Below are 12,592 nucleotides of genomic sequence, written 5' to 3'. Positions count from 1 at the left end.
AGGCAAAGATCAAGAAAAATCTAAATACCATTTCTCAAATTGGTCTGTGGAGCATGATTGAACCTTATACAGAGCAAGGTTCTGATTTTTTGAAAGAATTTGTACACTGTAGTAGTTACTCTATATTGCAGATTAAAAGCAGATTTATGTGATATAAACATTCAACTGGACAATGGGTAGGAAAAATTAATTGAAATTGGCACCAAAACAGGATGTGTGACAGAATGCATAATCATTGCAATTCTGTACTTTTTTTCTCCCCCAATCCTGGACTAACAGTTTTTTTAGTAAACGGAACATGCATATGGATTCCAAATGAAGGTAGAAGAGATTCCAAAGTCACTTATCTGGGTTAAAAAATAAAGGTAGGTCTACACATATTGATTCAGAAAGGTATCCAAGATACACTGTGAAATTAAGAAAACAGAGTTTAAGAAATCAAGGTGCAGAACAGTATGATCCTACATATACAAAATAAAATGTACTTGCATATGTCTAGTTTAAGAAACTTTTATAGTGGTTAACTGTGGGGAATGGAATGGGTCATATTTAATTTTCTTTCCTTATTTCCTTTTGGATTTTTTACATTTTAAAAATACTGTTTAATTAAAAAAAAATTACCATTCCAATCAAGGCATGATTAGTTTTAGCCATCCTTTTTTTTCACTACTAGATGACACACTTCCAATAAAAGGACAGAATTGTGCAACGGGGCGGTCATATTAAATAAGTCAGAAAGAGAAAGACAAATACCACATCACTTATGTGTGCAATCTAAAATATGGCACAAATGAACCTATCTACAAAACAGAAAGACTCACAGACATAGAGATCAGACTTGTGGTTGCCGAGGGAGGAGGTGAGGACTGGGAATTTGGAATTATCAGATGTAAACTATTATATATAGGATGGATAAATAAGGTCCTACTGTACAGCACAGGGAACTATATTCAATATCCTGTAATAAGCCATAATAGAAAATATAAAAATAATAAAAAATGTCTCTATGAAGTACAAGAAAATGGGATAGTATCTACTCCACTGGGTTGATCTTGAGCATATCATGAAACAACCTGGCAGAGGACCAAGCAAGAAGCAAACTTTCGATAGTAGCAGTTAACTATAATTATCACAGTTATTTACAAGAAACCCACTTACACACACACACACATCTGTCCTTGGCACCACTTCTTCCTCAGGCTCAGATTTGTACCAAGGAGCACTTGTCAGGTGGGAACTTTATGATCGCCAGTTTTCTCAACCTTAGATTCACAAGGGTTTTTTTTGTTTGTTTGTTTTTTTTAACAAATATTTATTTGAATGTGCTGGCTCTTAGCTGCAGCATATGAGATCTAGTTCCCAGACCAGGGATTGAACCCTGGTCCCCTGAACTGGAAGCCCAGAGTCTTAGCCACTGGACTACCAGGGAAGTCTCTAGATTCACAATTCTATTGCACTTTTCCCCACTGCCCTTGGCCCATCTCATCTATTAGCTCCCTCTTATTTCTCTGAGAAGCTGTTTCCAGGAACCCAGATGCTTCCTCTGCTCATACCCCCACTCATATGAAACCCCTGAGCTTAGAGGTGATTTCTGCCTGATCAGAGAGACAGGTCTATCAGGGCATTTGCACTCTCATAGTATGAAAACAGACACGGAAGACACAAAGTGATATGCAATAACGTCTCAACTTTTATTGACTCCCTGCTCCCCAGGGGATCCTGCTTCTGCTGCCTCAGTGCCTCAGAACTTTGGTGTCTGAGGTCTCAGACACCACTTTGCCATCCACGAGCCGGAGGGTGGTGGTCTTATGGATGGTTTGCTTGGAGTTGCTGCTGTCCAGAGCATCGCCAAGGCTGTAACAGAAGACACAGCCCCAGTTATAAACAGCCCCGAAGAGAAAAGAGAAACAAGGAAAGTGAAGAAAAATAAGCCTGACCTTATTTCCTAATTCCCCCTTAGCTGCTTAAGCCAAATTCCACCTGTGCCTTAAGAACAGCTAGGGGTGAGAGAATTGGTCAATTCTCTTCTCGGGGCCTGCACAGAGCGCCAGCCCAGTGCTCAGTGGGCCAATGAACAGGCATATGCGGGCTTGGGGATAAGTGGTAGCTTGATCCTAGCTTCTAGGGGTAGGAAGAGAGCCTCACTCACCTGAAATCCTCCCCATCTTCCAGCAGGCGGCGGTAGGTATTGATCTCAGCCTCCAGCTTGACCTTGACATTCAGCAGGGCCTCGTACTCCTGGGTCTGGCGTTGCCCCTCTGCCCGGGTCTGGGCCAGCTCTGACTCCAGGTGCAGGAGGACTCCGTTGAGCTGCTCCATCTGCATGGCGTAGCGGGTCTCCACTTCCCTCAGGCTGTTCTCCAAGCTGGCCTTCTGCAGGGGCACAGGGAAGAGGGTGGGGTGAGACAAAGTGGAGAGAGAGACTCTGCAGCTTTCAGCCCTCTTTGAAACTTTGTTGAGTGCCTGCTATTTGCCAGGCACGAGGCTAGTGGGTAGGAGCAGTGGGAAATGCAACGGGAGAAACAACTGTTCCCAGTGAAAGGAACTGAAGGTTCTTACCAGGTTTCTCATGGAGTCCAGGTCGATCTCCAGGGACTGGACGGTGCGCCTCAGCTCTGTGAGGGTCATCTCAGCAGCTCCTATCTCGGCAGTCTGCGAGGTGACCACTGTGGTGCTCTCCTCAATCTGCAGGGTGGATACGGTCCTCAGCTTCCTCCTTCTCCATTAGCCTCCCTCCCGCACCCTCATGCCTCTGTGCCGAGCTTGGCACCGATCACTCTCTCTTGTACCTGCTGGGACCAGTACTTGTCCAGCTCCTCTCGGTTCTTCTGAGCCAGCTCGTCATACTGGGCCCGGATGTCTGCCATGATCTTGCTGAGGTCCTGAGGTTTGGGGGCATCTAACTCCACAGTCAGCCCAGAGTTGGCAATCTGGTTTTGTAGACCCTTTACTTCCTAAAAGAGAGAGGGACAAATGTTGAGGAGGGTCTCAGGGTCAGAGCTCCAGGAAGCCTCTTTATCTGTGACTGCCTCTTCCAGGAGTCCTACAGGATCAGTGGGAGAACAGAACTGAGGAATCTTTTGACTTTGCTCTCTGGGCAATGCCAGTTCTGGGCTTCTATTCCATATGGGTAAAATGCCCACTTTTGACCACCCATGCCTGTTGCTCACAGGTGGTGGTTTCTCTCTTCTTTCTTCACCCTGTTCCTCCATCTACAGAACTACTCCTTGTACCTTCCTCCCTCACCATCCTCTATAACATCTCATCTCTACTGCTACTTGTTTCCTCCTTGGTCCTCATCTCATCCTCTCACCCAGGTCTTTTTGACCTCACCATGTCTAATTCCGGTGAACCACCAAGCATGGCAACAGTCTGATTAAGAAGTGCTTAGGCTGATAGTTCTCAACTTCCCTGTAAGTCTTCTTGTACGTGGCTTGCTCCATCTACTCCCCAACCCTGACTTGTCTTGACCCCCTGGGTGGCCAGGGGCCACTGCTTGCCTCCTCATGGTTCTTCTTCATGAAGAGCAGCTCCTCCTTGAGAGCCTCGATCTCAGTCTCCAGCTGCAGCCGGGTGACATTGGTGTCATCGATGACCTTGCGGAGCCCGTGTATGTCACTCTCCACAGACTGGCGCATGGCCAGCTCCGTCTCATACCTGTGGGGAGTGGAGGTGATCAGAAGGGCCCTGCCTCTGGTCCCAAACCTTCTCAACCCATGCCACCTCCTAAAAGCAGCCTTACGCCCACTGCACACCAGCCACCTGAGTCAGGAATCAAGCACTAATCCTCTGAACACCGTTCCTGGCACTTGGGGGGCAGAGTTTTTCACACCGAGTTACATGAAGAATAAATAGATGGTGCTTTACTCTCATCCACCCAGCTCCACCCACGACTGAACAAAATCCCTTGACCCCAGCTTCCTAACCCCCCAGCCTTACTTGACTCTGAAGTCATCAGCAGCAAGACGGGCATTGTCAATCTGCAGAACGATGCGGGCGTTGTCCACAGAATTTGCAAAAATCTGGGGATATTGTAAACAGAGGTTACTCCATAAATAGGAGTTAAGTGATGAGGTGGGCTGAGTGGAGGGTGTTATGTGTCTCTGAAAAAACCTTCCAGGTCCCTGGAATAACCAGACGCTCTTCTTGTATACCTAGGTCCTTCCACTTGTGCTCCTCATACTGTTCCTTCGTTTCCTGGACTCCCAAATCCCAGCTTTCCCAGTCTCCCACTGCCTCTCTTTCTAGGCCTCTGCTGGCTGGCCTGTCTACTAAGTGAGGCGCTACTAAAAAGTCCTCTCCCAGCTTCTCTCCTGCTATTTTTTAGTGCACCTGCTCAGCGCCGGCCCCATTGGCCTCTCCCACAGGTAGGCCACCTGTTTACTCCAGGATGACTCAGCCTTAGCCACATCCGCTTAACCCCTCCAACTGTCTTCCCTCCAGAAGCCGGACTGTCTGGGTCCTCTGTGTGGGCCTGTTTCACCTCCCTCCATGCTGTCCACTCCTCTCTGAAGCTTCCCCTCCTCTTCCCACTCTCCCCTGGGGAAGCTCTCCCGTGCCCATTCACCCACCCTCGGGGTCTTCGTGAAGCGGGGGTGGGGAGGCGGTGTGTATGGAAATCCGGTACTTGCCTAATCCCCGCCGGGTGGAGTTGGGGGCGGGGTGGAGATAGGGAGGGGAAAGGAGTGCATAGCATACACCCGCCCCCCCCCTCCCCCGCCCACTAGAATTCCTATCCTTGGGGTAGGGGGAGGAGAGAGAAGGGGGTGGATAACTGGAGGGTCACACTGGTTGGGAGTGGGAGCCACTCCCTCCGTGCCCGCTCACCTGAACCCTCAGGTCCTCGATGATCTTCAGGTAATGCCCCCAGTCTCTGACCTGGGGTCCCTTCTTCTCCAGGTGTTCCCGGATTTTGCTCTCCAGTCTCCGGTTATCAGCCTCCAGGCTCCTCACCTTCTCCAGGTAGGAGGCCAGGCGGTCATTCAGGTCTTGCATGGTCTCCTTCTCGCCCTGGATGCCCCCTACACCCACCAGACCCCCGGCCATCCCGGCGCCCAGGTTCCCGGACCCCCAGCCGCCCCGGACGCTGGTGGAGCGGGACACGGAGATCCGGGAGCCCGAGCCCCCGGCGCCTGCATAGACGCTGGCCGCGCTGCTGACCGGTCGGACCCGGTGGCCCGACGACTGCACGGAGCCCAGGGACCGGTAGTTGGAGAAGGTGGATTGGGCGCTGAAGCTCATGATGTTTGTTCACGAGGAAGGAGCGAGGCCAGGACTCAGGTGCTGGACCGTGGAGTGTGTGAGGTCCGCAACTCAAGTTATAGCTCCCAGGGATGGGGGGGTGGGGTCCGGCCCGGCAAGCCCCGCCCCCGCCATCAGAGTCGCCGCGGAAGCCTGGGTCACAGGTGGGACCGCGGGGACTTGGCGCCCTCGGTTCCTCACCCTCCCGGCCTTTCCCCGCCCCCTCTGCACCGCCCCATCAAGGCCTCCCTCCACCCCCCAGGGAGGGGGTGAGTGAATGGGACCGGGCCAGCCAAGGGCAGAAGGTGAAATTGACTCTGGCAGCTGGGATTTCAGGGCAGGAAATGACGTTATTGTACCCCCCTCTCCCAGGTGGAGGAGGTACTGGCATCGTAGAGAATTTGGGGGATGAGTGTCGAGTTGTGTGTGTCCTTGTCCTCAGCCTGCAGGCCAAGTTCTCGCCTGCAGGGGGAGTCTTGGGGGAATCCCAAAGCCCCAGGAGTCTTGGGGAAGAAAAGTTGGGGGCTGGCGGAGAGGAAGAGAGACGCCATCCTGAGCCTCAAGTCCCGCTGATTTATTCTCAGCCCTCCTCCCCGTTGTTCACTAGCACACACTCAGACGTGTGCTGTCATTGCCCACAGACACACTCACTCACCAGTTAGGGTCAGACTCCTGAAGACTCACCCTGAACCTCGCCTCCCCTGTGCCTCAGCTCACTCCCATGAAGGCCTGGTCTCCTGGGAGTGCTTTGTGGGCTCAGCTGGAGTCCTCACTTCAGCACACCTGTGTATCAGCCTTACCCACACCCTTGGGTAAACAATTTCTGAGCACTCGCAGTTCATCAAATATTTGTTAGGCACCTACTGTGTGTCAGGCCCTGTTCTAATTGCTGGGACAGCAGCAGGGAGAAAAGACCAGTAATCCCTCATGGAGACTGTCTGAGAGGACAGACTTGCACAACTAGAAACATTCTAGCTGAGACTCAGCCCTGGTGGCCAGCTGTCTCTTCCCACTTACGAGGACTTTTCTGCAGGCCTTCTGCTTCTCCTCCAAAGGCTCTCTGAATCCCATGCCTGTCTCCAGGGAGCTGCCTCCTCCAGGAAGCTTATGTCAGGACATGGGTGAGACGATGGAGATAGGGAAGTACCCCCTTTCCCCTTCACCTCAAAACCTGGACGGTGATCCCCTGCTGAATGAGCTGGAGGAATCCTGAGGTACTGGGCCTTCCAGTCTGTCACCACTGGCAGCTCGTTTGTCTGGCAGGGCCTGGCATTACACGCCGGTCTGTACTCTTTGCTCTGGAGTGGACCTATCGATTCTTATCGAGCTGCCAGCTGAACTGAAGAGAAGGGGGCAGACAGGAAAGGATGCCTGGGAAGAGAAGGGGTCCCAGGAATAACTAGGTCAGTGGACCAGGCAGGCACAGCTCAAAAAAGGGACTTGGTCCTGGATCATCCCAGTCCTGGCATCTTCTGTTGGGGAGAGGCCCCCCACCCAGCGCCCCGCACCCAGTGGGAGCTGGCCAGGGGAGGTCAGAATAGGAAATGGTCCGGGGAGGATTAGGGTCTGCTGAAGGCCAAGAGGCAAATGAGATGCAAATTTGCATACAAATGAATGACCTAGGTTTGCCTGGAAGATTTCTGGGAGCTTAGAAGTCCCAGCCAGTCAAAGGGGTTTCTCCTGCTTTCACCTTCACATTCTCCCACGAGGTTCCAGAATTGTCTTGTTGTGCAGAATTGTACAATAAGGTATACAGATTACATATATGATGTATTGCCTTTGCTGTTTTTGCTTGACTGGAAGTCAGCCAATTTGGGTACATTGCCAGCTGTGTGACCTTGGGGAAGTCACTTGACTAGGCACTTCAGTTTCTTCTCTTGTAAAAGGAGAAGAAAGCGTGACCAGTCTATCTCCTGGGATGGCAGTGGATACTTATGTTAATTATCACTCACTTATTCACTGAACAAATGCTGATTACTTACTGTGGGGTAAATCTCCAAAAGGGCAGATGTCTCCAGGATATAAGGACTCTTTCTAAGTCACTTAAGACCCCTGGGGTACTTTGAATTCCAACAGGGATCAGATTCAGATCTAAGGATTCTTATCTAAGCTCTTTCCAGATCATTCTCTGACTGCTACCTGACTCCAACAGCCTGGGACATTTTGGGACCTGGGGAGGGAGGCGCTGTCTGGGGGTGGGGAGGATTGCTGCCAGCCAGGTCTTATCTCCCGTAGCTGATGTTAGTGACCACATTCCTAACCTCTTGCAGCACTGGGGCAGATACCGACCTCAGGTTTCCAGCACTAGCCTGCCCTTTTCCACCACATCTAGATTCCTCTGTGGTTCAGAGCCTTTTCGGTTTTATCTGAGTGTCTCTGGGAGAGCTGGGGAGGGGGCATTTTTGAGCACCCTGGTTCTCAGCACTGAGGCTCTGAGTTGGGGGTGGGAGGCCAGGTGGAAAGGGGGATGGGTGATTGTGAGGCCAATCAATCGGGAGCAGGAGGGGCCCTGGTGAGAGAGGCTGGAACAAAGACATTGAAGAGAAGGCTAGCTGAGTAAAGAGACTTGGCTGAGGCGGGGTCCTGAAGGAGGGAAAATGGCCCCCACCCCCATCCTGCTCTGGGTTCCGGTGTCCTGCTGAGGGGTTGCTGGGGAGCTGGGAACCTGAGAGACAGGTTTAATTCCTCAGTAAAGTCTGAGATGACCCTGATAAGGAGGGGTCAGCTCTTTCCTCCCCCTCCCCACACTCTCCCAGGGAGAGTGGGAGCCACAGCCCTGGGAGAACTAGATAGTGGGGGGATTAAGGGATTGGGGGATCATGAGGGCCTGGAGCCCCTTAGGCTTTGCTTTATCATTTAGGCTATAAATTTGTACCCAACCCCGAGGAGGTGATTGTTTAGAAAAGGAACTGAAATGTGAGTGTGGGGGTCTATAGCGGGGAGTTTTGGGGTGGGGTGAGGGTTGGGCACGTATCTGATTCTCCTCATCTTCTCCAACAACTGAAAGATAGAGAATGACTCCAGAAAGGATTTCCAAAAGTGTGTGTGTTGCAGGCAGTGAGAGGTCCTTGCAGGGACAGTAGGGGGCAGTGAGGCGGGTGAGGAGTTGGCCTGGGAGGCTCCCTTCAGCTCCCCTCAGTGGAAGCTTAGTTTGCAGGCTGCCCACAGGAGGACTGCAAGGGGTCCTGAGTCAGGGGCAAAGCCTGAGAGGAGGAGAACAGACAGAGGGAGAGCGGGAGTGAAACCCGAGGGAAAAGAGTCTGGGTCTGTGTGAGAATTCCTGGCATGTAAGGGAAGCTCCATAAATAACTTTGATCCAAACTGTTAATGAAAAGGGGGTTCTAGGAGAGGTGGGGGAGTCAGGGTGGAGGCTGGTGGGATGATGGGGATGGCAACTGGATTGCGAGCAGGAACCCATGAGAATCCCTCATGACTTTTGGGAATTTCTTTGAAAGTGTCCCTGCCCCCCGTGGAGGCCCTGGACCTGCCTATCCAGTGTCAGTGGAAGAGGGCTTCTGAGGGTTCTGTCCAGGCCCTGTCCCCAGGGTTTGGAAGGTCAAAGAAGGCTCTGGTACTTTTATATCATTGCTTCAGTTGGATTTGTATCCTGGCTTATTTTCCAGGGATAAAGGTCAGCTCTGAGAAGCATTTAACTGTCCAGGAATCTCCAGTGATAAATCTCAGAGAAATCGGACCCTTCTGGAGTCCCCTCAGCTCCCTGGGGTCCCCTGCGGTCTCCTCTGACAAAGGCAGCTCTCACCTATGAGGGCAGGTGTGGCCTCTCCTATTCTTATAACCTCTTCCCCTTCCCTACTTCTGACCCTGGTGCTCCTGGTCACTCTCCAGGTACCTCAATGCCATCCCCCAGCCCATCACCTCTTTTCAGTCTGCCAAGAGGTGATGGGTCATAGAATGTGGCACTTGGCGCCCAAAGACCTGGGCTCAGGGTTCTACTGCTGGCTGGGTGAGCTTGGGCAAATTTACCTGCTTTGGTCTCCTCAGTTGTAGAATAAGGATAGTAGTTATATCTACAACTAGAGTTTTCTTGAGGATCAAATGTGACAGTCTGCCTGGAAGAGCTTTGACAGCAGAATAAGCTAGTAAGTTTCCTTTCTTGTCTGGTTTGCCCGCATTTATTCCTTCTCTTCCCAGACCCTTTATTTTACTCTCACTACGTTCTAGCCTTCTGCTCCCTGCTCATCACTATTTCTTTTACTTTCATCTTGAGCACGGGGCAGGGGTGACTAAAACTGAGTCTATGGAAAAGGGATGAAATGAAAAAGTAGAGTGTCTGAGAACCCATTTCAAACTCACCTCATCGACATCCACATCTCTATCAGCCTCTCTTGCTTTGGCTTTGAACCTGGCAGATCTACCAGCAATGTCTGGGGAAACTGTCCTGTGAGCAGTTAGACAAGCAAGACTACAGGTTGAGTAAGGCATGGGGTATGGAATGCAGCTTGTGGAGCCAAGGCTAGCCCTCAGGGCCTTTGCAGAAACTGGAGGAAGTCAGCCTTCTTGTCTCTTTGGCCTGGTGCCCTTGTGCACTGACCGACTTGCACAGGCAGATGTGGTAGCCCTGTCTGAAGCCACCCCCCCTTGGGGATTTGGGGAAAACCCTGGTGTGGATCAGATAAAAAAAAGTGGGCAGAGTCTGCACAAAGGGACCTAAGGCAAGAAGAGGAGGAAGAGACAGAGGAGAAAGGAGAGGAGGTCCAGATGCCTCCCAGCTCCCAAAAGAGACCAGGGGAGAGGGCTGTCATGAAAGCCGAAGAGAAGAAATTTTTAGGAGGGGCAGACACACACAAAGATCAAGGGGGCTGAGGACAAGCACAGCGCTTCCGATAAAGCGATTGGAGACCAGAGGCAGATGTTGAATGGACAAGGTGCAAGTGGTTAGTGCTAAGTGGAAGCAGAATGTAAACTACTTTTTAAGAAGTTTGGGGTAATTCCCTGGTGGTCCAGGGGTTAGGACTTTGAGCTTCCACTTCTGGGGTCCAGGTTCAAGTCCTGGTCGGAGAGCTAAAATCCTGGACTGAGTGGTTGAGTGGCATTGCCAAAAAAAATGTATGTATGTACATAAACATATATATGTATGTATATACAAACTTTTTTTGTATATATACATATATGTATATACGATGTGTGTGTGTGTGTAGATTTTGTTTGTTTAGCTATTTAGTCTCTAAGTCATGTCCAACTCTTTTGTGACCCCATCAATCCCATAGACTCTAGCCCTCCAGGCTCCTCTGTCAATGGGATTTCCCAGGCAAGACTATTGGAGTGGGATGCCATTTCCTTCTCCTGGAGATATTCCCAACTCAGGGATCCAACCTAGGTCTCCTGCATTGCAGACAGATTCTCTACCATCCGAGCCACCATGGAAGCTCTCTGTGTGTATCTTTTTTAAAAATAGTTTTATTTATTATTGGCTGTGCTGGGTCTTCCTTGCTGCATGGGCTTTCTCTAGTTGTAGTTCGTGGGCTTCTCATTGCAGTGGCTTTTTTGTTGCAGAGCACAGGCTCAGTAGTTGTGGCACATGGGCTTAGTTGTCCAGCAGTACGTGGAATGTTTCCCGACCGGGGATCGAACCTGTGTCCCGTGCATTGGCAGGCAGATGCTTTACCACTGAGCCACCAGGGAAGCCCCCTGTGTGTGTATCTTTAAACAGTAAAGAATCCGCCTGCAGTGTAGGAGACTGGGTTCAACTAAGTTTGTCAGGGATGGAAAGGAGAAAATGGGGTGATATCTTGTTGTAAGTAGCAAGGTTGATGAAAGGTGTCCTCAGGATGGTACTTGGTACTGTTTAGCCAGGCCGATCAACAATTAAACAAGAGATAACAATGGAGTGAGGTTGGTGCTGTGCCTAAGAGGCTGGAGGAAGCGACATTTCAGCTGAACCCTGAAGAGTGCTAGTACTAGTAGGTGGCAGACCTGGGGTTTTTCATATATAACCTCTACATGTTTCTGCCTCCCTACCAATGCGAAGTGGAGGACAGAGACAAAAGGAGTCTATATCTACATGCATGTGGTACACTAGGTTATGTGAATGGTTTTGAAATCCCAGCGAAGGTCACATAACATGGCTATGATGAGGTCAGCCACATAAGAATCTGTATCCTCGGGGAATATCTTGCTGAGAGAGGGAGGGAGTGGTGGAAACTCAGAAGCAAGGGAATCTAGGCTTACCACATTGTTGAAATAGACTCTTGGGGTGGGTTGAGTGGGAAAGCTAAGGCAAAGAAGACCTCAGAGGGAAAGGAGTTTAGGACTTGGGAGCTGACATGATGGATGGCAGCAGCTGTCTGGAAAACAAAGGAGCATGCGATGTGGCATGTCAGAGAGGAGATTGTCAGAGTTTGAGGTTAGAGCAGATGATATCATTCTAGCGTGGCCAAAGGTTCTGAAAATCACTGAGTTAAGCATCTTAAGGAAAAGAAAGGATAGGAAAAAAAGCATACATTTTAGAGTCAAACAGATCTAATGTTCTAGTTCTGTTGTTTGCCTGCTGAATGACTTTGTTCAAGTCAGTGCCCAAGCCAGTGAACTTCTCCGTGTAACAGTTTCCTCATCTGGTGTTGCAGGATTTAAATGAGCCTGGTAGGGCCTGGAGCATCACAGGTGCTCCTCTGCCTCCTTCTCCTGGAAAAGTGATCAGCACAGAGGTTCAAGTCTCTCAGTTTGGTTCAGTTCCACAGTGAGCTGGGGATACAGAGATAAATAAGAATTAACAACAATAATCAAGGAGAAGACTATTAGAGGGGACAGATAACTGGACCAAAAAAAAAATACAGTGTGATAGGTGCTATGAAACATCCTAAAGTAATATCAGAGGATGGAATAATTCATCCATTCATTAACAATTTCTAAGGCAGCAGTTTTGTGCCAGCCATGTTCTAGGCTCTGGAGGTACAGCCAAGAAAAGTCAGATGAGGTTGTTGCTCTTACAGAGGTCACATGTTATGTGTTGAAGGATTGGGATCATGGAGAACCTCATGTAGTAGGGAATGCACTGAACTTCAAAAAATGAACAGGAACTTGCTAGAGAAACAAGGGGGTCAAGGAGAATTCTTTCCAGATAAAACAACCAGCTCTGTGACCTGTTACAGTATCCAACAGAGTCCCCTCCTCTGAGTTTCAGATCTGTATCTCCTGAACATCACTGGGTATTGTAGCCAGTTGGAGATTTCTTATAAATCTTTTTTCATGTTTTTACTTTTTTATTTTTGGCCTCACCTGGAAGCTTGTAGGATCTTAGCTCCTAGACCGGGATTTGAACCCATGCCCTCGATAATAAAAGCATGGCATCCTACACACTGGAATTTCCAAAGAAATCTTAAAACTATTAGAT

General features: G+C 49.9%; 1 protein-coding gene across 1 annotated transcript; it reads right to left on the bottom strand.

Annotated features, from left to right (window-relative positions):
• Nucleotides 1-1,672: 1,672 nt before the first annotated feature.
• Nucleotides 1,673-5,449, bottom strand: KRT18 (keratin 18). The gene is made up of 7 exons (XM_043447248.1): nt 4,828-5,449; nt 3,940-4,022; nt 3,501-3,657; nt 2,790-2,954; nt 2,560-2,685; nt 2,150-2,373; nt 1,673-1,854 (listed from the first exon to the last, which is right to left on the bottom strand). The coding sequence occupies exons 1-7, from the start codon at nt 5,239-5,241 to the stop codon at nt 1,734-1,736; spliced, it is 1,290 nt and encodes a 429-aa protein (XP_043303183.1). The 5' UTR covers nt 5,242-5,449; the 3' UTR covers nt 1,673-1,733.
• Nucleotides 5,450-12,592: the final 7,143 nt, after the last annotated feature.

This window comes from Cervus canadensis, chromosome 25 (assembly GCF_019320065.1).
Source record: "Cervus canadensis isolate Bull #8, Minnesota chromosome 25, ASM1932006v1, whole genome shotgun sequence".
Taxonomy (NCBI): Eukaryota; Metazoa; Chordata; class Mammalia; order Artiodactyla; family Cervidae; genus Cervus; species Cervus canadensis.
Note: the sequence above shows the minus strand (reverse complement) of the source record. Positions and strands in the feature narration are given on the sequence as shown.